Source organism: Siniperca chuatsi, linkage group LG9, assembly GCF_020085105.1.
Source record: "Siniperca chuatsi isolate FFG_IHB_CAS linkage group LG9, ASM2008510v1, whole genome shotgun sequence".
Classification (NCBI taxonomy): domain Eukaryota; kingdom Metazoa; phylum Chordata; class Actinopteri; order Centrarchiformes; family Sinipercidae; genus Siniperca; species Siniperca chuatsi.
The window spans coordinates 24398023-24425248 of NC_058050.1; the positions used below are offsets into that span (position 1 = coordinate 24398023).

Genomic DNA, 27226 nt, shown 5'->3' on the forward strand with positions numbered 1-27226 from the left:
ATTTTTAAGGGAAACGTCATTTCTGCCAGGATTATGATCAGTGGGAAGTGCTACGTTCTTGTACTGCACAGAAGTCGTAGGGAGGTGGTCGGGGTGAATAGACGGAGTACAGAGCGCAGGAGACCGGGGTTCACAATGCTTTAGCTGCTACGAGGATAATGTAAAAAAATAACAAATGAAATACGCTGTCAGTTAACATTTTAGATTCAGATCAGTATCAACATTGTGTGATTTGCCAGATACCTTAATTAATGGTTACTTATCATGTTGATAAAAAATCTGGTAAAGAATCTGGACTGCATTATGTTTCTTACAAAACATATTTGCTGACATCATCAAGATTTATATAGATGAAATAAGATAACACTTCATGAAAGGTGTTTCTGCTTTTTGTTGATGTAGACATTCTCAAAGCGGAACATTCAAAGTGGACCATACTGATACTTGATAAAGGTCCTTTATGCACTCACAATGTCTTCTATATATTATGCTATGGAGCACCTGCTGATATGTGTCTCTGTGTATCCCTCTTTCTCTTCCTCCCATCCTCATTGAGGCTCTTTTATTCCCTCCTGAGTGGCTCCGTCACCCATGTCGCCGGGGGACAAGGAGAACGTGGCGTTTTCCCTGGATCAAAAATTTACGAGCAATTAAAAGTAGGCTGACGCTCGGCATCCATCAGCCCTGCGTGCTGCTGCCAGGCTGGGTGAGGGGGACTCGCAGTAAACCACAGGCTATATACTTTTATATCTGTTTTCCCTCCAAAGAGGGAAGGTTATGACAAAATTATGTTTTACCGTCCCAGTTCCTAGCGCGATGTAGACATCTTTCATGGAACAGGCTCGCTGGAGGTCAGAGCCCCTGGAAAGGAGGCAGGGATAGAGAAATATGTGTGTGTAAAAGTGTGTGTTGTGTTTATGTTGGGTGATTTTTTTAACTGATGACAGAAGCCTTTAACACAATAGGAATGGCATAGTATCTGCTCCTCTGGTTGATCAGTTACTGAGGGAAGAGTGACCTAATTACTGTGTTGTTTATGACTGCAGAGCTCTGATTTATTTTCCAATGCTGATGTAATTTTAACACAGACTCTTCCTCGTCAATAATTTTTTTGTATTCAAATACACAAAACACACACAGGCACACTCATGCACAATGATCCATTGCGACACACCTAATACACAAAAAAGCACGCAAACCCTCATACATCAACACAGTCACTGTTTCACTTTTTCTGGCTCCCCGCGACAGGCCCAGACTCATTTGCATCCTTAATTGTGTTGTAATGTACTTTTAATTTGAAAATGGAGGCAATTAATTATTTTGATATGGAACAAAATGCTGCAAATGTAAACATTCTAATGGTTCTCTGTGAACAGAGTATCATTTTTCAAAAGAGGGATTGAATCTTATCTAATTTTTTAATGCCATACTAGCTTTTTTCCCCTGTAAAATACCGTTTTACCACTCATGCATTCTCCTTGATATTCACTTCGTCTTTGCAGAGAGGGCAACGCTTCTTTGATCTATTCCACCGCTGTTATTTTCTATCTAAATCTCCCACAGGATCATTACTGTAGTTTCACCTATGCTATCAGAAGAGATTAAATGAAATTAAGCCTGTTTGGACATTCTGCTTCTTCTCCGTACGTCATCCCTCTGGTGCAAGGCGCTAACACCAGACTCTCCACTTTCTATTTCTGGGTCAGAGAGGCTTCAAGTGGAGATGTGAATCGTGGATTTTTATTTTTTTTTTCTCCGTCGACCATGTGATCAATAGGTGTCAGTGTTTAAAGGATAGCAAGCAACGCTGGAGGAGAGGAGAGGACAGGACAGGACAGGACAGGAGAGGACAGGAGAGGAGAGGAGAGGAGAGGAGAGGAGAGGAGAGGAGAGGAGAGGAGAGGAGAGGGGGAGATCCATTTGTACAGGCTCTGAAAAAACCCCCTGACATTTTCACTCCTTCAACCTGATAAACTCCCCACAGAGAGGAACAGGATGGATGTGTGTTATTTTTTTTCCTTTTTCCTCATTTCTATCACCTTTTCTCCCTCATTCCCTTTCTCGCTCCTCTCTCTCACACACACACACAACTTTTCTGGCCTGTTATATCTCTAAACCCCCACCCAACCACCGCCCCTCACCCCTATCTCTTTCACTCACTCCCTTCTGATTCTCCTGAGGGTGCTGGGAGCTCGCTGACATCACAGCCGGCCTGGCAACAGCCTATAAATTATGAGTGACAAGTCTTTGGACCAATAAAAGCACCACCATATTTCATGCACAGTAAATCTGATTGCAGATTGCTCTGGCGTGTGGCGGTTGACATGTTTATTGTCGTCATGGCGGTGGGAGCTGAGGGCGAGGGGGGGTTCGCTCCCCAACATCAGAGTTTCTAAAGCTCCCAGTCTATATGGAGGTCAAACAGATGGGAACTCTGGGATGCGGGCGCCCCCTTCAACCCACCCAGCAACCCCCCAAATCCCCAAACACACACACACAAACACATAAACATACATATACACACATAAATGCCAACTTACCCAACAGCTATAAAGGCAGCTATTTTTCCTTCAGCTTTAACAAAGCCATGCAACTGCTTCTTTCAATGCACCCAGCTGTCCTCAATCTGCACATGCTCCCTGTGAAACTTTTAAAGACGTTATATTCAACATCTCCATTAACTTCTTTAAAGTGGGACTAGTGGGAACTTTTGAAAGAAGAAATTACACGTTTTAATTTATAAGCAATAAAATGTTGTTTCTTTTGCTGCTACAGTCTTACTTGGTCCGGTATCACCCGTAGCTTATGGTGGCTAATGTCTGCAAACTTTAGGTAGATGGTAGATGTGCTGCTATACAAGATTACTGAGTCAGTCTAGTTACTAGCATGTTCATCAGCCTTTAGTGTCCCACAGAAACTTCTATTTCACTTTTCTGTTGGCTTTTGTTTTCATGCAGCAGGCTTTTGTTTTACGTGCAGCATGTTTCTTTATGTCATACAGGTGAAGATGTTTCTTAATTTACCCGTGTTTTATTTATTTGCAGCATCGTTTTTCTAATTGCTACTTAGGGTTTCTGTCATCGAATTGAAGTTCACTTCATTTGTTTGTGTTTTGTCTATTTGCATGTGTTTTCTTAAGTTGCATTGTGTTGAGCCATTTCACCATAACAGCGGCTGCTGTACGGCAAAGGTTACATCGTCTACACTCCATCATTGCTAGGCGCTCATTTCATTGCTGTTTCTGAACTGCACTTAAAAACAATTATCAGCACTATGATTTTTTTACTCAGTTTTCTCTTGATGAAATTTGAATTTGTAGGCGGCACTCTTTATTTTTTGTCTATTTTGCAATGCTGGTTATCACTTCTAATGCTAACCTTTGTTCCTTTTTTATTTTTTTCCAAAATATACAGGCTTGTATGCCCAAACTTTTCTAGGGAAGTGCTTTATTTATTAAGTGCTTTATTAACTGGCTAAATCACCATTGAGTCAACCGGCAACAACATGTAGAAAAATGTACATTACATACATGAAAATATTAAATCATGTAATAAATCAAACCACAAACAGACTGCACTCATACAGTATACACCTACAGAATCCAAAACTCACTTCCCGCTATAAACTATAAGAATTCAGCGTTATCTTCAATTTTCTTAAACATGGATCCTCTCATTACAGCTATCATATCTAATCTTTAATGCATTGTAACAACCTCATTGATGGTAAGCGACCCTGTGCTCATTGCGCTGTCTAGTCCATCCGTCCTTGCCCATGCAATAAACCATTCTTCATAATTAGCCTGCAGTGTGATCTGGACATTACAAGTTCTCTGCCACAGCCCCTAAATGGACAGATTTCAACGGACGCCCGCTGGTGTGATCGGCATCATTATATTTTAATTAATCCATTCTTCTCACAGCAACACAGTAATTACAATCTATTTTATGGCACGGCATGCTGCGAAAGAGGGGATGGAAGACAGAAATAGGAAGGCAGCGAGAGAAAATAATAGCAAGAAAGGGGAAAAGAAGGGGAGAGAAGGGGCGGGAGAAGAAAAAGAGAGGTGAGGTGAGTTAGAGCCAGGATGAGCAGAGGAAATTTTAAGGTGAGTGAGACAGACAGCGGAGGAAAAACATCACAAACGCTATGACTGATTACAGATGTGTCATTGCCCGGCTGACAATGTAAAAGCATTGTAAAAGTGTTTATACGATGTCTGGAGGAGCACAGGGCTCACTCTCTCTCTCCCTCCCAGATTCATGCTTCACACAGTCAGTGGGAGAAACTCCATTTCTTCCAGCCTCTGTCTATATAAATCAGAGCAGGTACAGACACTCAGACATGCTGTGAGTGTGATAATAACATTAGAGGATTACAATGACACTCCTTCCTGGACAAGATCACCTGTCTCAAGTGTCATAAAACAGCTGCTTTTTGCAGTTGAAGCGCTTTATATGAGGCGAGTGTGTAGGTGTGTGTGCACATTAAAGTGGTGTGTCTGCTTGTGGCAAATACAGTAGTGAACAAGTGGGAGATGACATCCCCTGTGTGATCCATCGCAGGCTGTTTACTTGAGTAAATATGTAATAAGTAACACCTGATCTCTTCAGTTTAATACATAAATCTGTTACTTGCGGTTGGCTTGACCTTACTTTAAATTCAATACATTATTTTAAACAAGCAGTTTTGTGTTACAGTGGCTCGAAAAGTGTGGTCAAGAAACCTTCAGGGCATTTAATGTGGTTTATGCAGGTAGAAATGAGTTTGCCACCATTTAATTTACCTGAAATGATCCCAATTAGAGACCATATAGGGATAACTACTGTATCCATACATTTCATAATCACAACCATTGTCTCCCCCTGTACACTGTAGACAGTTAAACTATTCAATTATAAATCCTTGGAGAAATATTTTTAGGGGGTCTGTGACATGTTACACAGATAAACAAACAGTTATAAATGTATTGATCCACACCTACAGTATGCCAAACACAAAACAACACTGCAGCAGAATTAAAGGCTTTCTATGTCATTAGTATTATCACCTACTAAGTAGGCTCTGAATGTGTTTTTGGAGTTTGTTGATCTGCAATTTGATTTGTGTGTTCTTTTCAGTACAACCAAACTGTTGAAAGTCACCCATAATACTTACTTACTTACTGTAATCCAGTTAAACCATTCGGCCAAAAATAGTGTTTTTGTACTACTTGTATATTTGCTTTTTCAGAAAAACAACAGCTATTTGAAAATTAAGAAACAACTATTGTGAATAGTTGCATTCAAGAATTATGATGGATTACATACATGTAGAATTTAGGTTCACCTAATCAAGGTGCAAAATGCATTTATCAGCATTCTGGATGTGTCAAATATGATAGCTCATTACAAAACAGTAATTCCAGTGGAAAGTGAAATTTGTGAGGTTTTTAGTGTATCTGACAGCAACTATGGGTTTACAGTAGCCCATAGTTGTAACACAGGTGCAAAATGATAGTGTAACAACAAACCATCTCACAAAAATGATTTACAAACGCATTATATATATTTACTCTAAACACATGAGCGTGATATCCATCTTCTCATCTAAAGTAACTCTCGGCAAGAAAGCAAATAAGCATATTTCCCAAAATGTTGAACTGTTGCTTTAAAGAGAGACAACCAAACATGATAGGCACATGTTGCTGACAGCCATAGCAACAAGTAATCAAGGGTTTCAGGCAAGCATGGTAGCTCACTTTGGATTTAAAGAGAGGAACTATTGATATGTAAATTATGTGATTAATACACCAATCAGTTTACATGTAAGCCTCACTTAAAAAGTGGGCAGAATGGAAGCAGAACACTAGGTTTAAATGTAACCCCAATGATGATACCACATGTTTGTGTTCAAAACCACTGAATGTTTGCATGGATGTATCACTATACCTATGGTGAACATGGTATCCTGCTGCATTGATGTTCCACCCAGGCTCTTTGGGGTCAGGGATCTTTGCTGTTTTGGCGATCAGATGCTGAAGATCCCTCCACGTCAGCTCAGGACTAGGGTAAGAGACATGAAACAGAATATCATCAAACGCATCCTTCCTTCGGCCCGTGTTCTACACCGACTGAAACCACAGAGGAGACACTTCAACTCTGTATGATACTCTGAAAAGAAACCTGCAGGGAGCTCAATATGGGCTCTAGTGTTGTGTAGAAAGAGGCTGGAGGACTGTTTTATAGGCCTTACAGCACATTCTATCAGCCACACAAGTAATGCGTATGCTGTATTAATGCTAAGGTTTATTGATACATAAACTGCTGCGATGAGACACTGCCAAACCTTTTACAGCAGGTCCTCTAGACATAAAAGCACCTGTTTAAGTCAAGCTTACGGTTTTAATAACAGTGTCAGTAAAAAACTGTGAATCCAACAAAGAATATTTGAGACTTTAACAAAAGAACCTAGAGAGTCAAATGTAGAAAAAGTCTTCTTTTTAATCCCAGGCAGGGGAATTCTAATAGAGTGGACTCAAGTGTCATGTCAAGCAATATACTAATGGAATCCAATTAAGACCTTTAACTGCGCCGAGAGCTGGAGGATATTAGCTCAGTTTTCTATAACAAAAGACCAAAGGGTCGTCAATGAGGGCTTTTTCAGGATATAAAAAGCATAAAGGAAATTGGGTTTTTCTGCTTTAGTCACTCATTATTGTTCCCTAAGAAAATGAATTGAATGGAGTATAAGAAAACCACTTGGCCACCCATTCTGAACAGCCTTTTCTCTTTCTGAGAAGAAATGCCTCCACTGTTTGCTTAACATCTGTACATGGACAGTCGTTTCGCCAGTACAGGAGAACAGAACAAGGTAATAAAAGGTGTGCAACACAGTTAGACTTCCCATCATTAATGACATAACTGCAATACATTATGCATGTTCAGCCACGGTAAGGTATATCTTCATAGTATTTACAGTATGGTACATGTCTGCACAAAAATGTGAAGAAAAGCCCTTGAAAAAAAAAACAAAATCACAAGTAGCCTCTTCATTATTGTGCCGTTGAGTCTCAGGAAATATCAGGCACAGATATAAACAGATGTATTCCATTCACGTATTGGAAAAAACGAAGCAGAACAAAAGCGAGGAGAGAAGCTTTCATTAGCAGCATAAAACAAAACCCCGGCAAGCAGCGAGTGCGGGCAGCTAAAACAACATGATAGGAATAATACCAGTAACACTAATAATAGACGGAGAGAATGAAACAAAACACAACGCACAAACAATTATTTTAAGCTTTGATTTCAAAGGGATTGGAGTGTGTGTGTATGTTTGTGTGTGTGTGTGTGTGTGTGTGTGTGTGTGTGTGTGTGTGTGTGTGTGTAGGGGAATAGGCTTTGTACTTTTGAACTGTTGCTGCTCACTGCATGCGGCTGTATGAGTGTGCGTCTGTATTATATATTAGCAGCAGCAGCGTGATTCTGTTGTGTGCACTCCCCCACCTCCATCATCAGCACCACCACCACCATCACCCCTCTGGTGGAATCAGAGAAACCCCCGCGGCCCCGGCTGGTTTGCATAAAGCAAACAAAATTAAATTTGCTTTGCTAAATCAAAGCATGTATGGTATTCCAAGCCGCTCTCTCTGGGACAAATTACTTCAAACGGCCTCCTTTGTATCATAACAGAATAAAAAAAAGAATCAGCCCAATCAGCGGCTCTCCAAAACCCTCGACTCGGGAATTAATTATTGAACCGAGGGCTTTTCTCCCTCCTAGCAGTCCGCGACACAGATCTATTTATTTTGGAAAAGTCGTTTTGCTCTTAAAAACACACTGCTGGCTGTGAACCCACTTTACTGCTATCTCTCTCTCTCCCTCAATGTTTTCACCCCTCTTTGCCGCACAGCCCCTGAAGGGACATGTGAATAGGTTTAGGCCACGAAATTAATCTGAAAACCCCACGACCAGCATCTAACATAGTGCTGGTTAAACAGAAGTATTGCTTATGCTGTAATGGACTTAAGATGAACTGAGCTGTTAACTTGTGAGGTTTCTTTCACATAGAGGTGGGACTTTTTTTCTCTGCACTACCTCTTTGTATCAGTGCAAGACCATGTGTTTTCTCCTCCTGTTGGTTTTGGTTTGGCTGCAAGAAAGAACACTATTTATGGAATTTGGTATGCAGTTCAAGTAGAAGAATATGAGCAAAAGCGAAGGATCCTTTAAGACGATTTCCAGGGTTAGTTATTGCTATTTTTAATTGTTGTTCTAATTATTTATGACATTTTTAATATAAACCTTTTTTAAGTATTTCTAGAACACAAATTCTATGATATCAACTGCTGTCCTTGCACGCAAAGTAGCATTTAGACCAAAAGACTTAACGAGATGATGGAGGGTGTGGTGATTTTTTGTGAAGCTGTTTCACTTTGTTGTTGGTATGTATCAAAAATGCTGGCTTTGTCAACATATGTAACCCCACAAAGCCGATCAACTATTGTCACTAGCAGAGTATGCAGAGCATCTCCAACCATGGTAGATGTGCCATTTTTAGGGTTTCACTACGCCCCCTCCGTACAAAAAGGACATAACAATGCTATACAGTAATCATTTAACTCAACCTAAAGTAATGCAACACTGACATATGACAAACATTGAAATCATGCATGAAGAAATAACACTAAAACTTAAAATTCTGGCAAAACCCAGTGAAGGCATCAGGTTTCCTGTCATGGATTATTTCACTCCGTGAAAGCTGTATTCATCACTGTAAAATTATAATTGCAGACACTGGCTTCTTCTGAAGGACAGACAACAACAGGAGGAATAGAACTGGAACTGACATCACTGTTACAAAGACAATAACAGTGAAGCATGTTGTCCAGCACACACATGAATGTGATGGGCTGCAGCTCACAGGAGATTGGGGCAGAGTGCAACAATACATGAGCCTCCTCCAGACCCTTACAGCCTTCATCCCCTCGCCAAGGCTCACAAAGCAGCACAGCGGCCGTCACAGTGAGCACACAACTGTTTACAAATCCCCAGTTAATAGGATCAGGCCTCATTGACTGGGCCGCTCCGATGTGTCTGATGTAATCTATTAGCTGTATGATAGTCAGTGTCTCAGTCCAATCGATAACCCTGGGCCTCCATATTGCTCCACTGTGGACTGTTACTCCTCTTTAGTGCCGCTTAGAATGCAGACTTAGTGACTATAAAGTGTGTGTGTGTGCGCGTGCAGAGGTTTGTGTCCATCTACTTGTCCTTGCATGTCAGATCACGCAGTTGTGTGAAGTAAGTTTTTATGTTGGAGTGTGTGTGTGTGTGTGTGTGTGTGTGTGTGTGTGTGTTTCTATGTGTATATAGTAGCTGTGTATCCCTGGATAGGAAACACGTGTGTGCACAATATTGTATTATGTACTGCAGTTTGTATATGTGCAATGTTAAATCATAAAACATACATACTGTAGCTGATGCCTGGGCAGATGTTAACACTCTGATGCATGAATGCATGTGGGGATTGTGTGTCTGTGTGTTGTGTAATTATGCTGACATTTGTAATATGCATGCATCTATACATGAGTGTATAACTGTACAATGGTGCATATATGTGTATTAATGTGGCTTTACAGTAGATGGCATGTCTGGAAGTGCATGTTCGTGCAACTGTGTGTGTGTGGGTGTGTGTGTGTGTGTATGCACGCGCTGTGTTTGTGTGTGTTGGAGTGTGTCTGTAGCTGCTGTAACTGGGTTTCCAATTAAGCTGAACCACAGGCCGGATCAATGCTAGTCCTCTGTGTGCAGGAATGAGCAGCCCTGGGCCCTCAGAGCATGCCCACGAATAATTTATCACTCACACTGGGCCCAGGCAGAGGATGAGGACGAGGAGGATGAGGAGGAGGAGGACGAGGAGGAGGAGACATGGGAGCGCAAGGACAAAGTGTCCAGCCCAGGGGAGAGAACGCGAAAGATGGGCAATTGAGGGGACAGAAAGATGGAGGCGTGAAGAAAGAGAGAGAGATCAGGGCTCAGAGGAAAACACTGTCAGCGCCCGATCATTTAGAAGCATCACACTCAACATTTTTTTCTGGTAAACAATCATCGAAAATGAAATTCTGTAGGGAGCACAAGCCACATAATTCTTTCAACACAATGTACTGTATGTTTGCTAATGCTGTAAAAGATGAAAATATGTGACATAGGATCAATCAGTTTTCCAGTAATTGCCTTTTGCAGGTCAGATATCATCCAAACAATGTCGTCTACCTCTAGTTTTATGTAAGTTTCTGCTGATTTGATCACATATTTAATGCATTATTCATCAATACTTTTTTAAATTGATTATAATGTGACATTTGGAATGAATCACATAGTTTCCTTTTCTTACAATTCTTACCCTCAGACACAGAGTTTCCCTGGAGCATTCTAAATATTATATTAGTATATATCTAGAAGACACCACTTAATATTTGTAGGGATCCAACAAAGTCCTCAAACTTAAACGACAAAATAGAGTGTTTGCAACCTCTATCTACGACACAGAAGGGGTTTTTGATCTGATACCCCTGTCGGCAGGGCATTATTTGTCAGTGCCTTCTGAATCTTTTTAAAAAAAAAATCACTATTGAAAAATAAGACTATATTTTGGACAAAACAGCACTGGTATCGGATCAGTACCACAAGTGAGGTCAGAATCAACATCTGGGGAAGAAAAAGTTAGATCAGTGCATCTCAGAATATTTGTATTTTTGTGGCTTGAAAAGGTCCAATTTAAATATGAGGAGTAGAATCAAATATGAGCCATCATCAGCTTTAACTCAAAAATCAGTAATAGTCTTCACTCCATCCTGTATCATGGACATATTTGCAGCAAGAATAGGCTGATGCATTTACAGTCACCCTAATGCTTGCTTTACTGAAGCTCAGCATGTCCAATTTTCTTGTTATTTTCTTTTTGTTTTAACAGAAACTGAAGGAGATAACACTAACAGTCAAGCTTGTTAGTCAGCAGGATATAATGTGTTGCTACAAGACAAGCCGCAGTTTAAACCCCACTGTCTCATCCCAGGCAGCACATCTTCTGCTTGGACACTTTGTATTTAGATCTTCTGCCGGCCACATCGCAGCTTTAGTTGAAAGGCAGAGAAACTAAAACACATGTGGGTATACATTTACACAGAAGCACAGAAACACCCACATATAGAGACAAACACACACAGCAGAAGCAAAATCACACCCACACACACATGCAAACACCCATACAGACCCACAAACCAACAACTGCTGCACAACTACACCCACATACACCCCACCCTATAACGGATCAGAGTCCAATGTTCTCTCTGTCTCTGTCCTTAGTTCGTCTCTATTAATCTCACAGTAGCGAGGCGCAGACTGGTAAGACGCTCCACATCGCTCTGTAATCTTCTCTTAATGTGCTGCACTCTAAGCCTAAGTGAACCCATTTGGAGTGACTGTGAGCAGACTGAGATTCCTCCCATGTTATCTGAACAAGTGTTACTAATGGGTTTATCAATTAGGCCAAGTCCAATAACTGCATGCCTGCAATCTCCTTTAAATACACTCCACCGGCGTAGCCCTGATTTCTGTGGTTAATGAATACATGTGTACCCGTGTGTGTGTGTGTGTGTTTGTATGACTGTGAGACCACAGACAGTTTGCCTCTGTATGCCTGTATATGTGTGTATATTTCTATGATTGGTTCAGCACCATGTGCACAAATTAATGAGATTTGTGAGAATTGTGAGAGCTTAATATGCGTGTTGAATGTTCATATGTGTCTATGCTTGTCTCTTTGTATGACAAATTGTGTACGTACACTCTTTGCATGTGTTCATATACAAATCATTGTGTATGTGTGTCTGTATGTCACTTCTTGTGCACCAATACTCTACATTGTAATGTGGAGTATGTTCACTGCCTTTGAACGTACTGTATTGTACTTGTTTGTGTTTACATGTATACAGTTTTTGTGTATTGTGCACCCCACCCCGATATGGGCAAAATAATTTTTTGGCATTTTGATGATGTCTATAGTTGATGATACTTTTCTGTTTACATAAAAATATAATGTTACTTTTTGTTCTGGCATACTTGACTTTACATCTTTTGACTTTGAGGAGATAAATTCATACTGTTTTATACTAATATGTTGCTAATAGTTACCAAATAACATGTTGTAGCCTGATTAAAGCTGGTCTAAATTTGTAACATTTTCAACATTCTTTTAGAAGACTGGTTTGAATTTTTCAATGAGGTACGGAGGTTAGATTAGCTAATGTAAAAAGGCATTCTTAAAAATGCCAAAGACAGTTTCACAGGTATATTAATATCAGTATACCAGTATTATCCACACATAAGTCATATAGTCAAGCTCTGTTGTGTTTTTGTGAGAGGTCATACATGCCAGTGTGAGAGGTCATACATGCCAGTGACCTTCACTGCACTTTAGCGAAACATTAGCGAAGGAGATGCCCTCACTGAGGATGAGTGTGTGTGTGTTTGTGCATGTGTACGGTGAGAAAACACATGCAAATCGTCAAAACACCAGCAAATTAAGAAAACATCTCAGCAGCATTTCGAAAACGCGCTGCAAATACACAAACGCGCTGCAAATACACAAAACGACAACGGAGGTGTTTCCAGAAGACACTAAAAAGGTTTGTGACTCATGAAGTCAGTTCCGTACCATCCGTTCATTGTTTTTCTGTTCTGTTTTGTATTTTCTCCACTTTACGCATGCCCTTGTCGGCCACCATACTTGCGTGTGAGTGTGTGTGCATGTCTGGTTGGAGTGTGTGAGTTAAGGCCAATTAGAGCGAGTGGATTCACTTTTCCATGTACTCTCCCACTGAGATCACTGGCTGATTACACCTTAACTCCCCACAGAGTACGTCATATACATCATTTTCTCATTCACTGGACACAGGCAGAAAGAGAGAAGGGAAGGTAATGAATTATTATAGAAATGGGGATTCACTACATGACTACTGTTTACAGTCCAAAGCTGAAATCGTCATTTACTGTAGATAATTTAGTAGAATTTGTATGAGGCTGTGTACAAAATAAAATCACCCACACCTTTCAAATGAAGAACATTAGCACCGGAGACGCCCTCACTGATATTAACATACCTGTTCCAAATATAAATCACTGCTAGAAAGTCATAGAAAGTTAATCTTTCATATTTTCTATATTTTAAGAAATGAAAGGTCATACGATAAAATCCATTAACAATTTGTTTTGACAAAGATGAGTCCTTTTACTTTGGATAATGCAAGTGGCCTGTTATCACTCTACATGGAGTTACCATGGAGCACTAAATGGCTAAATTGACCAACGGGTTAAAAGAGGATAAAAGATTATTTACAGTTCACCTGGTCACAGCACAGCCCAAATACACTCAGTGGAAACAGGAAGGATGGACAGAAAAATGGACATCTGCAAGTGTTAAAATCCCCAACCCAATCGCCAGAATACCATGTAGCCATTTTATGTTTCTGCAAACCACGGATATGTTGAATCGCTACGTTTCAAATGTTGAATCTCTACATTTCAAACGCTGTGGTCAAGGTCTGGTTATGTTTAGGCACAAAAACCATAAGGGTCTCTGCTGCTTTTGCAACTCCAGCCATCTGACCGCCGACCTCCCCTCCACCACCACGTATCAAAGTCTGCCTTAGAGGATGTCATCTGAACGACGTCACTTTCCACATGATACGTATTGTAGAAATGTTGACATGATACGTATTATACATATAAAAACGTAGACATTCAATGTATCTGTGGGTTGCAGAAACATAAAATGGTTACATTTTATTCTGGCGACTTGGCTGAAATCCTACAACATGAGGTGGAATCACAGTAAAACCAAATGTTCAGCTCCATCTGAACAAATGGATAGACTGGATGAATGAATGGCTGAAAGAATCAGAGATAAAGTGACAGAGAGGCTGACACGGTGATAAAGTGAACAAACAAACAGTCAGAGACAGAACGACTGACAAACAGAACGAGCAAAGAATTGATTTACCCTGTTGGATAGGCGTCAAGACGGATGGATGGAGACAGATGGAGACAGACAGGCAAACATAGTGTCAGAGAGACAAATAGACAGTGACACCCTGACACTGTTAGGGCAGCAAAACACTGAAGGATATTCTAATAGCATAGACAACAACACACTGTACGCCCATTTAGGCTCTCTGCCATTTTTATCAACACTGTATGCTGCAATATCAACTATTCCCAGCAAAAAACGTCACATCATATCAGATATGACAAAGACAATTCATTTCCAAGTCTGTGCAATTTCATAAACATTTAGTAAGTGCATCTTATCACAGTGTGATAAAATGCTTTGGAGCCCTAGTCACAGTGTTTGCATTTCTCCAATCTGCTCGCTTTTTTGAAAAATTAACAAAGATAAAGCAAAAGATTGCAAGAAAACTTTGAGCATTTCTCATTAGACACAGAAAAGATGCAATTCTGGAGAGTGTAGTTGCATGAAGAGAAAATGGAGGTGGAGATAACAGAGTGATTGACAGAGGGATTAAATGTGTAATCTAATAACCACATGCGACAATAAACAGAATATACAGTATGTATTGATAGAGTTGCAGGTATGTGCAAATACAGCAAGTCTACAGAAGACACTTGTGGCATGTGTGTCAGCAGTCTAGGAGTGAGTTGGATCAATGCTGTACATCATTCTAAATTGGGCTACTGTTAGACTTATTATCAAGACTAAGAGTCTACAGTCGAAGAAGCTTTCAGCTAAATGCTAACGTCAGAAAGCTAATAATGGCAACGTTAACATGCTGGGTTTAGCAGGTACAGTATAATGTTGTAATATGTTCACCACATTAGTTTAGCATGTTAGTATGCTAACATTTGCCAAGTAATTCTAAACACAGAGTAGAGCTGAGTGGAAACATTTAATTGTCATGAAAATACGAAGATATGCATTAAATGTACCCTTATGTTTGTATATACACATGCTTTGGTGCTTGTGGATGCTATATATGAGGCAGGTTGTTTCTGATGAATGGGGACAGAAAAGGTTTGCATGTGTGAAAGAGAATATGGCAGAATATATGAGTGAGTGTGAGAGAAAGACACAGAACGAGCAAGTGTGAGAAACAGAGAAAGAGAGAGAGAGACAACCCAGCTCCATAAAGACGTGAGCAGAATGCTGCCGATCGGAGCGAGAGAGGTGATATATAGTTTAGTCAGTAGCAGCGGGTCACGACAAAGCCTTTAACAGTAATGTCCTGGGAGTCGCCTCGCCCAGGGGACCCGCGCTCCATTTTACAGCCAAGCGACTGAGACTGAGACGCCGTGGCATGACAGCTGGAGCAGTAAAGCCGGCCTCTAGTACCATCCATAACATGAAGGAGGCGTAGACGCCGCTGATACCACCACAAAACACCAGGCCCGAGGCCACACCGACAGCTGGCGTGTTAAGAGGGATGAAGAAAAAGGGGGCTTGGGAAATGGTAGGAAGTGGCAGACAAGACAAAGGAGGGAGAGAAGAAAAAAGAGCGAGGAGATATATTTGCAGATTTAGACAGACCAGAAAGAAAGGGTAGGAGCAAAAGATGATCTACATCAAAGAAGGGACTAAAACAGCAAACAGAGAGGAGGGGAAATGGTGAGGAGAGACGAGGTACAGCTCAAAGGTGCAGAATTTGAATGTAAAAATTCTTGATAGTCTCTCTCTTTCTTTTAGTGCTGAAATGATTATTTCAGCATGATATGAATGAAGTGATGACAACTGAGTAACTGTTTAAGCCATTCATAAAGTGATATTACAAAACATAGGCTGTCTTTTTAGGTTTTGGACTGTCAGTTTGACAAAGCAATCTATCTGAAGATGTCACCTTGGGCTCTGGGAAACTGTGATGGCCATTTTTCATTTTTTTCTGACATTTTATACATGAAACCATTAATTGATCATTGCAAAAATAACTTTAACAGATTAACTGAAAAGGAAAATAATCAACCCGTCGGATTAATTTACAGAAGAAAGGTCCACTGCTTTACTACACAAAACAGGAGGAGGGCGCTGTGCTGTCAGCACAGTTTTTCAGATTTTCTGGCAACGGCACAAATCAAGAGAAGTGAAAGGCTAATGAAACAAGACCAAAATCTTGAACAAATTAAAATTCTGACCTGAAGGAAAAGTCAGGGGGTCATCAAAGTCATTAGGAGACATTAATTGGGAACCACGAATGTCTGTACGGCCATCCAATCATTGTTTTTTTGTTGTTGTTGTTTTTTAGATATGTCAGTCTTGACCAATGTGCTGGACTGACTGACCGACAGACCAACATCACCATCCCTTGAGCCACACCGCTAGTATGCCTAAAAATCATTAGTTGGAGCCCTAGCCACAGCATTTTAGGTTGCGTGCTAGCTAGTTAGATTTGTATTGATTTAGAGCAGAAAGGCAAACATATTTACTGCAAAAAACAGGAGGACGGTACTGTGATTAAAGAACCAATAGAGCTGAAGATTTCAGATTTTCTGGCAACAGTGCATATTGAAGGGAGAAAAAGGACTGATGGGAAAATTACTTCTAACAAAGCTGTCTTCTTCAGTGAAGACAAAGACAAGGTGTTAAAGAGGAACATGGGTGAAAATACCTTTCTGTAAAAGAAAGCACAGGGAGAATGTGAGAAATGTGGCCTTAAATATGAGAAAAATGAACACTGGCAATACCAATACCAATCAATCATCACAACCATGACAAGAAATCAAAGTAAACATCACAAGGCTGGGGAGTGAAGCCCCTCAGACTGTAAGCATTCACATTGAATGAAGTGTCCTTGTGCAACTCCCTAAAAAAATCAACAAGGTTTCACATTTATTGTTGTTGTATTACTGGTGTGCAGTATGACTGGGTAGATAGACACTCACTTTACTTCTAAGACAAGAGCCAGAATCCCTGCAGCAATCGGAGCAGCACTGGATGTTCCTGCAAAGTGTGTGACACAGCCATCACCAGTGTTGGTCACAGTGACCTGGAGAGAGAGCAAACCAAATATGTTACAAGATACAGCTATGCAGATGTCATATCAGTACACATAGTAAAAAGATGGGTGCATGTGAGCTGTTCTATCCAACTACTCATCTCAAACGTGTTGTTTGTGGGAGGTTTTTGGAAAAGAATGCGGCTTTGCAGCAAATCAGGCCAGTAGAGTTCCCACACTGTAGCAGCTACTGTATCAGTTTTTTCTGTCATTAGAACACGTCAACACAGTTTTACAGTGATGATAATTAAAAAAACAACTTGTGTCTAGTCTGACCACCATCTAATGTGAGGTGGAAAAGTGCAGGAATCCCAGCAGACAAAGGAGATATCACACTGATAAAATTTGCCTTTCTGTTTCTGTAGCCCTGAAGTTGGCACTGCGTTTCTTCCCAGCTTTTCACTGCTACCTCTGCTATCAACACCTCAGCTTCTTCCTCTCCCTCAGCCACGCTTTACCTCCAATTAACACTTGTTTGCTTCTGTGTGTCTGCGTGTGTGTGTGTGTGCGCCCAGCAGTCACCTAGGTCATTTGGCAGGCCTCTATAAATATCACGCCAGTGGCTGCTCTTTAACAGGCTTCTCACAGCTCACAGGAGCCAAAGAGCAGGGCTGCTGGCACACACACACACACACACATATAACCTCATTAATGATAAACACTGTTGTTAGATGTGTTAGGTGGTACAAGCACAGTAACCAGAGGTAGTGCGCCTCCCACGCCGGCCCCTGTCAGAGTGACGGCCATCACACCGGGGCATGGCTCGCCGAAGTAGGCGGGCTTCCCTGTTTGAGAGACAGCGCCGATGGCAATGTTGTAGATGGAGTTAACATAACCGTCTGCACCGCAGTGGTCACGCTGCATTCCACCATTACCTGCCGCCCACACAAAGATGCTGCCCTTCCCACCTCGGCCCTGACAACACAAACAGAGGGACGTCAAAGTGAAAGAACAAGTGAAAAGTGGATTTCATAAAGAATGTTTCCATCTAGCGGCCAGCGGAGCATTTCAAATGTCACATATGAAAAAATATATCATACTGTATAGATTTACATAGGGCTCAAACATAGGGTGGAAAAATAGGAGCCCCATGTGGATTTCAATAAATTCACAAGGACAGATTACAATAATCAAAACTGAAACTAAAACTGAAACAAAAGCTACAAAGCATTTATCGCAAAAGCCATAAACAAAAAAATGGAAAATGTCAGGGGTCAGATTTGGAATACACTTAAAACATGGACGGATAATAAGATGGAAAAAACACCCATAGACTGCTGGAAAGATAACTTAAGTTGAGACACAGATGTATAGCCAAGTTTTAATTGGATACATTTTCAATATTCCTAAACCCACCTCTAATCTGAAACACTTGGTATGGACAATAATTTTATAAACTCTTGAAAATAAATAAATTTGTATTTAAATCCATCTATATAATCCCAACACTTGAGAGTTTGTCCTTCCAATCTCAGCTCCACTGACAGTGTGGAAGTCTGCTTTACATCTGACAGACAGCAGTATGAACTTGGAGGTGAAAGGCGTGCCTTTTGAGTTCCTAGCCGAAGGGCTTTCTCTGTCAGGCTTTGCGGCCCATCCATCTCGGCCCCGTCGTCCTTCGGGCCCCAGCTGCAGACATAGATGTCGATGAAGTGGATGTTGAAGGTTAGAGCTGTGGCCTCCATGGCATCAGTGACAGAGCCGTTCAACAAGCGGATACCTGGACGGATAGAAAAGGTCACCAAGATCAGAGTTCGGAGGGAAGGTTTGTGGAAAAACCAAACAAAAATGTACACTTTTGAAACACATACCTGAAGAGCATTTTGCACCCTGGTGCTGCTTAAAAACAGACACAAGGATTCTGTTTTTTATGTTGTAAAAGTGAAGGTGTCCCATCTACTAAACGTTAATACAGTAACAGAGCTATGGCACATTACTTCAGGTGCAAATGCATCACCAACACATTGTAAGCACACTTACAGCAGCTGGCCTATAGTAGAGTCTGCTCCTGGTGTCTTCTCTATTTTTCTCATGTGTCAGTCTTTGTTGTTTGTGCAGATTTTATCTGTCTGTTTCCTCAATGTCTGTCTCTGTGTCTGCTTCTTTGCTATATCGCTGTTTTCTGTCGCTATATGAATTCCATCACTGTCTGTCTCTCTATATTCTTAAATCTCTGCATTTGCTACATTGCTGGTTGTTAAAATGAAAATGTCAAAAGTGAACTTAAACTAGGTCATTTTTGTGAGAATGAACATGAAAGTGATGGCAGTAACCTTGCCACTATCAGCTGTAAAATAAAATTGCACAATGATTTATATCTTTAATGTCTTCTCAATAGTGTTAACTGGTTTTAGCTTAGCAAATGTTGGCATAAAAGAAAGCTCTCTGGTCCGGGTGACCGTTATTAACTAGCTATCACATTCTTGGACATAATGGCTTTTGCTTTTTTGCTGGATTGTCATTCGCCAAGGGCCCTTTCTAAAAACATTTAATAACTATCCTTGTAGACTATAACCTGTGCTAGGGTTTTGTGTGTGAGTGGTGTCAGACAGTACTCAATCATTTACAAATTATCTGCAGTGCAAATTAGTGTTTGGATGTATGTTAAAGAAAGTCCATCATTTAATTAATTTGCTGCCTTTTCTAAATTTACTCTTCAATGCGCAACACAAATTCTGAAAAATAGGAAACTGCTATTTACACCCCTGATGATAACAATAACATTATGACAAAAATAACATATATATTTTAAAAACTTACAGTACAACATTAAAAAAGGCTACTCTCCACATGCAAAAGCTTGAGGAGCTTAAACACCTAATAAAAAGACTATATGGTTAAAGTAACCTTACCAATTATCATTACATTATTTTCAGATAAGCCTACGATGGAGTGGCAATGCTGCTTGCAATACTTGCAATATGACTTCAGCCATAGCAGCCTAGGTTGCCATGCAATGTTATATATTGACATCAGTGGATGACAGAATAACTACAGTGAGAGAAAGCTGAGGTAAGTACTTTCTTCTATTCACCTCCAGGGAGCCTAGAAGGCGTCACTCTTCAAATAACAAGCCAAAATAACATCCCAATGTGCAGTATCCACATAATACATGGGTGGAAGACAGAAGAAAGAAAGAAAAAAATTATCCCAAAAGGAACAAAGGGTAGAGAATGAAGTGTAAACTCTATGCTTCTGTATAGCCAGCGATAACAACAAATCATATGTAAGGGTTAAACTTGTAATAACTGATTTTGGCCACTTGCTGTAAACACAACTAGGGCTGACACCTTCTGGTCGGTTGGTCGCTTGGTTGGTCGATATGCTCTGGTTGGACCATCACTGGTGTTACTTTCATGATGAGAAAAGCACTTCTTAATCCATGTATTTTAGGTGTGATAGGCTATATTGTGTTAGAAATTGAAACATTGATTATGAATAAAATAATATTCAAATATATTTTACTCAACAAATGTTTCTGTTTTAATAATTGTATGTTTTAATAGATTATAAAACAAGAAGTCAAAACACCCCCGTTTTCACAACTTTGAACCAGCACAAATCGCTACATCGGCCCCCAGCCTCAGAGGACAGAAGAGCTGAGCGCATAAAGTTTATTTTCTTAACAAGGTAATGGTTCAAGCTCAATGATGGATTGCCGACTAAATAATGAGAGTAGTGGGTTGGACGCCTGTAACATTAACTGTTTTTTCATGTTGCTTTTTGTGGAACTTTATACTGTAGCTTTGTTGTTATACCGAAGCCCGTTCTGCTGTGTGATCCTCGGCGTGTGTTGCGAGTTGCTGCTGTAACGTTATGTAAATGTCCTTGATAGACATGCCCTGAAGGTAACGATATAGCTACATGTGAAAAAGAAATGGTCAAACTTCATTTCAAAATTTTCAAAATTCATTTGCTTGGCAACATTGTGTATCTTTGATTAGCACCCAGCATCGAACCAATCGATTGGTTGAAGAGTAAATAGAATTTCAGTCGACCGAGATTTTCTTTGGTTGACTACAGCCCTAAATACAACATTGACATATTATACCACCTTTTAAATTGATATGGTGAACATCTTAGCAAACAGTTGCCTACTTACACATCCAGCAGATACAGGGCAGCATTAACATTCATTCACATGGAGCCCTGTTTCTGATGAATCCAATATTCACTCTCCTTTTAGCTCTGTTTCGGTCCCGATCAACTCCCCTGAACCAGCAGGGCCATCAGCATTTTCAAATACTCCTCTCACCCTTCCAATGGATTGCTCAACCCACTGCCATCTGGAAAAAGGTCCAGCAGCATCTGGGTCAGAACCACAATACTGTCTAACAGCTTTTCCCCACAGGCTGGCTACTGAACTCTTACTCCTACCTGATGACCGCTGCAGACACATACTGTACAAAAGATTTATTTTCTCCTATCTGTTATTATTGTATACATCGTAGCACTAGAGGAATGCAATTTCATTCCCCCGTATACTGAGTATTGTATATAGAGAGAATGACAATAAATTTAACCTTTAACCGTGAGCCTCCTGAGGGAAATATCTGTCTCTTTAGCTGCTAAATGCTCAAGTATGTTCACCAGTTGCTGAGCAGAGTAGCTTCAGTTTTTAGAGTTTTTTGCTGAAAACAGCTGCTTGCTATGGCCGAAAATTATGCTATGAGAGCGATGAGAGTGAACCAAAACAGGGCCGGAAAACCAAAACAATGAGCTGAAAGATGCTACAAAGCTCCACAGAGCTGAGGGGGACTGTAGAGTCGGGTGATACTTTCTCTGTGGGTTTGTTACTACGAGCGACGCCTTTCACATACAAATAGTCATGTGATCCATTATCAATATAAAAATATTGATTATAACCACTTTAAGACTGCTTAACCTGGCTAATTAGCTGCTAACTGTCGATAGTTAGCACACATAATTAGCACCGTGCAGACCCCCCAGCAGAAATTAATATAAAAAAAATAAAACTAAATAATATTAAAACCTTACTTTTGCTTTCTTGAATACAATACATTTTCATCACTGCCACATTGCATACAAGTAGGCATGCAACAATGTTCAATTCTGCACCCCACCTAAAACTGCTCCTACTCTCCAACAGATATTCTTTTGCTTTACACTTCAAGTCTGTGTACTGTCCACTTCCTTTGTATACTGAATTGAGGAGGCTTTTCAGATGAAATTTAATTGAGTTTCCACTGAAGGACATTTTCAGATGAGTTTGTCTGGTGACTGTAAAAAAAAAATGTTTATCTCTTCTAATAATTGTCTTTTATCATCTGCTTGCAATGCATCAAAATGTATTTCAAATGAAAAGACAACACATTTTTTGTGACAAACATCATCAGGCTTAATTTGTCTTCTTTCTGTTGATTGAATGTGATATTCACAACATCAAATATAACAGGACTACATACATTCACTGAGCATTTCAAGTAAATTTCCCAAACAGATGCACACAGAGAGATAAAGCTCAGCCAATCCTCATTGTCAGACAGTGAGCACAGGTCTCAACTGCACCCAGTAGTTCAACATGCATCTTTCATTTGGGCCTTGCCCCTTCATCTCCAATGCGCCAGACTCTGTTTATGAGTCAGGATAAAATAGACTCAGCAAGGTGAAATCAAGACTAACTGTGGAAAGAGATTCCTGATCTTGCCTCATGAACAAGTTTTTTTTCTCTTATTGTCAATTCTGCAAGAGGCTCTCATCAGCCTCTGACAAACAAGGGAGGGTCAAGGGTTAAAGATCAGAGAGCAGAGTTCAAATGTCAGAGTTCAACCGAGGGCTTCCTCTTTTCATTCTCCATGTTTCATGCTGATGATACCACTGTATGAAATTAGTTTTGAGGCGTTCAGATCTGAGTGCTGTGGGAAATTTTCTTACTCAAACATATCATGTACTTCTCATTAACTTGTGGTTTATAGCACTCTTAGTGTATCCTATAAAAATCTTTGATTTCACAACAGAAAATGGGCTATCTTGTGTATTCGGTTCATTCATCCCTCGCAAATGTTACAACCAACACTAAAAAAGTCATTACTGAAGCTCCCACTAAAAAAATTAGCTGTTAAATAGGGTCAGCACGGCTCAATAGCAGCCAGTCACCGTGTAGTCTGTTGCATTCACATAAATGCGAAGCCAAACATACACACGAAATGCACAATATCTGCAGGTGTACTGCTATAAATTACATACTCTCACAGTCGTTTAAGAAATATTTCTGATCACTTAAAACCAAAACTCCATCTTAAAGACTTTCAAACATGACTTCGCATCTTCCATGATACCTCTAAAGTTCAAGTACAGTTGATCATTATTAACTTAATTAAAGTAATTAAAGTAAAGTAACCACAGGCCAAACTAACACTGGGTATCGCTCTAGCAGAAGAGACCAGGACTACAGACAAACTAAAACAACTAATATTTTCTTTCATTCATTTTCTGCCAAATTTTAGAATGCTTATGCTTACAACCAAACAAGCCATGCAATTTTAATTTCCATCCAAACCAAATATGGCACTAGCCCTTTGATTTATCAGAATTTGCAATGTCAGTTGTACTAGTTTTTTCTATCAAAAATGATTCAACATGAAAGAATTCGCTGCACTGGACGTGCTAAGTTTTTGATTTTTTGGACTAGTGATCACTGCAGAATGTGGGCCAAAAATGTAAATTTGAGTTATTAATTTTTGTATTATATGCATTTTGTTCAATTGTTTTCTGTGGTACAGTTAAATAAGGTTGGGTTCAAAGCATCCTGTCACAAATCTCATTTTTATTTCCTACAGGAATTAAAAGGTGAATCATGTCATGTGCCTCTTTATTTTAAAGATACAGGTCTTTTGCAAGAATGCAGAAAGCCACCCTGTCCCTCACAAACAAATACACCTCTTTATTGTTGAAGATAATGTTCATGTTAGGCATTTCTTGTCCAGATTGTAGTTGCTTTATAATATACTCCAAATGGAAATTGTTTTTTTATTTTATTTTATTGCATTTTCACACAATAGTGACTACATTATAAGAAAGGATTAGTGGCCTACTACAAGTGTTTTTGAAAATGCCATGTCATAGTCACCCACAATGCACTGCCTCCCACTGTCTCGATAAGGCTATAATGTTTTCCTCACCTCCGATCCTGGCATTGAAGGCGATGCCCACACCGCAGTAGGAGTTGTTGGCCTCCATGGCAACTTCCCCTGCACATCGGGTACCGTGACTGAAACAGAGGGGAATAAGATGTTAGCCACATACTGAGACTCAATATGCAGAGATGTGAGTTTTCTTTTTTTGGATGTGTTGACCAGTGCACATCCCAAATTAAGCCTGGACAGACAATTACATACAGTACATCTGATTTTAAGACTGGTACAGACAAACACCAAGATACTGAAAGTGCATTTCAAACTAAGGAAAGCATTCTGCAGCTGATTTCCTGTTCGTACACAGCACTGAAAACATTGTAATATGTCTTAGCTTGACACCCCAAGTATGTAACTGTTTTTATTTACTACATTCTCAAAATCTGTTTAACATATTAACCATAACAAAATTTTTGATATTAAATTGTAAATGCAATATACTTTAGTGGGCTAATTGACAATTCGCTAAGCCCACACTCTTATGTACTAGTGCTAAGCCTGTGAAGCTTTTCGTTCTTGCACGGCACAAGAATTATAGTACTGATAACGGTGGCAGATTTACCAATGGAAATTATTAATCATTTTTGGAATAATGCAGTCTTTGATTTCTGACAGAGGTAGACAAAAGCAGGCTTCTTGTTTCTAGATTCTATCATCTACTGTATAGCTAGCTAGTTCATTTAGCTAACGTTATCTCCATTAGTCTCTGGCTGACTTTTTAATGTTTTCAGATTACTTGTTTTAAAAGGAGAACTCTGTAAAATGTGTCTTAAATATACTTGATGGCTACATACATGATACTGGGATAAAAGACTGAGGCTAAAGCTAACATGTTCCAGACAAGCAACAAATCAACATCCTTACCATTTGATGATCCATGAAGAGGATGTAAATAAAAAAACAGCATTGTTCTTGTATTGCAGTGTAGAGCTAGTTGCACTTTTCCTTATTTAATTCTTACATAACAGGCTGCTTAGCTTACATACTTGGACAAGCAAGATAGAGGTTAGATTTATGTTTTATTGTTCGTATTTTCAAATAGCATGTTTCACTTTTAATGTTACAAGAGAAAAGGCTTTTAGGATGAGAACTAACTAGTGTGTTTGGCAAATATAATGCTATTTTCGGTAACGTTGGCTGGGGTTGCCGGAATGTAAACCCCAAATCCAAAAAAGAGCAGGACAGAACCGCTAACGTTAGCCTAAACTCTAATATAGTCAACCAGCTTCTATACAGTGAGAAAATACTACACAGTGGATGTGCTATCGTGAATGGGGCCTTTTTTTTTTTTTAAACTGTAACCCCACAAAATGCAGTTAGCTAATGAAATGCTCCATGGCCTAGTGCTGTGTTAGGTTATTACTGTAAGCTAGTTAGCCCGGACATTAAACGCTTGCATCTTACGTTTAATCCGTTTCTTACACTATTTAATTGTGGTTTTAGAAAGGCTAATTAAATTGGTCAGTTTATTGACTCTCCCAAGAAAAGAAACGTAGGACAACAGTCATTACCTGTTTTCCTCATCTCTGACAGGCATGGGATCATGAGACAGACCGTGTGAAGCACACAGGTCAAAACTCGCGAGGGCCTCCTGTAATCCAGGCAGAAAACAAATGGAGCACAGCGTAACATTATGTACAACACAAAACTCTCAACACAAAGCATCAGAATGACATGACAGGAAATGAAGGAACCCCGCTGAAAAAACTCTTGATACTGGCACTTGAATTAGTCTGTCAACATTTTTCTTCTGACTGATGGCAATCACTGAGGAGATGTTTGTGACTGTGTCTGTGTGCCTCATAAAAGTGAACATGTCAGAATTTGCCAGTGTATATAGGCATAACGAGAGGAGGATGTCTTGGCAGCAAACGGTACAAGAGCAATTATGTATCTATCTCTCTCTCTCTCTCTCTCTCTCTCTCTCTCTCTCTCTCTCTCTCTCTCTCTCTCTCCAACCAGGCTTATCCATGCCAGACAATCTGCTCTGACAAAGTACAAGTTGGCCTGTGTGCTTCAAACTGCCTATAGGATTATATATGACAAGGCAGGAGCAAACAACACTGCCACTCCACATATGCTTTATGGCTATCCAGTGTATCACCAGCCTAACAGAATATATCAGCTTCATCACTATATGAAAGTTTTATTGTCTCAGTTTTAAGTAATTGGGCAGTCTAAGAGAAAGTCACAGATTTCACTCTAATGAAAATCCAAGTATGTTTGTGTAACCAAAACGCAATGATAACAAACTATAACCTCGAGACAACTGAATCAGAAATTACATAGCATACTCATCCCTGAGATCTACTGTACAGTACATGAGATAACTAGAATGATAATATTTTACTGCTCAGCTTAAATAAAATTTGGTAGAGATCAGTTATTGTTCAAAAATCTAATGTTAAGTTTACTTACAAAGTTTTTCTTCAGGTCCTTGTTTGCATGATCTACACCTGAAAATGAAAAAAAAAGAAAACTTTATAAAATTTGTGAAAAATCAAACCATGAACTGGGTAGTTGATACTGCGAGGAACCAAGAGACATTTGATGCCCTAAACAAAGAAGTTTAAAAAGCAATTCCTCATTTTAAATGTTTTGGTGCAGTCAAATGGTGCGATCAGACCATGCCTAAGTGCACTTATTGTTTCATTATTTTCTGTGGAACAAAGTAGGAGTTGCAGTGACAGGTTATAAAAACTTTGACTTTTGAATACCCTACAAATTGGTGTAATTAATTTGCCAAAATGTAACGGTGAAGTTTATTTTTTAAAGCAAGTGTGTCAAGATCCCGGCTCTGCTGTATGAGGTATTGCACATGACTGATGAATAAGTAAATTAACAAATGGGCACAGAATAATCTTTAGTCCCCCAAACTTCACTGTATTCATTTAGCCAATTCTTTTATTTCTTATTCTTTCCTTCACTCTACACCTTTTCCTTCCATTCCATCTTTTTAGCATCCTCTCTTTCCACATCAGTAGTCTTTCTTTCACTTGCCCCCTCCCCGTCCTCCCCTCATCTCATC

The 27226-nt window shown here is 39.8% G+C and overlaps 1 protein-coding gene and 1 long non-coding RNA gene across 11 annotated transcripts in view; one reads left to right on the forward strand and one right to left on the reverse strand.

The window, feature by feature from the left end:
* LOC122882240 (neuroendocrine convertase 1-like) overlaps positions 1-27226 on the reverse strand; it is a 180559-nt gene that overhangs the window by 53319 nt on the left and 100014 nt on the right. For 8 of the 9 annotated variants that reach the window (XM_044209423.1, XM_044209429.1, XM_044209422.1 and 5 more), the window contains 7 exons: positions 26617-26654; positions 25710-25789; positions 24187-24275; positions 18592-18764; positions 17744-17959; positions 16932-17035; positions 5934-6047 (listed from right to left, as the gene is read on the reverse strand). In XM_044209423.1, coding sequence (XP_044065358.1) covers positions 5934-6047; positions 16932-17035; positions 17744-17959; positions 18592-18764; positions 24187-24275; positions 25710-25789; positions 26617-26654 — 814 coding nt within the window. The remainder of the gene's footprint in view (positions 1-5933; positions 6048-16931; positions 17036-17743; positions 17960-18591; positions 18765-24186; positions 24276-25709; positions 25790-26616; positions 26655-27226) is intronic. The other variant, XM_044209428.1, reaches the window with a different exon arrangement.
* Positions 5923-12094, forward strand: LOC122882247. 2 transcript variants are annotated; one of them, XR_006379318.1, is made up of 4 exons: positions 5925-6052; positions 8775-9005; positions 9795-10080; positions 10957-12094. It is a non-coding gene; the product is annotated as an uncharacterized LOC122882247 (long non-coding RNA). The 2 variants fall into 2 exon arrangements; XR_006379319.1 differs by lacking the exon at positions 8775-9005 and having other exon boundaries at positions 5923-6052.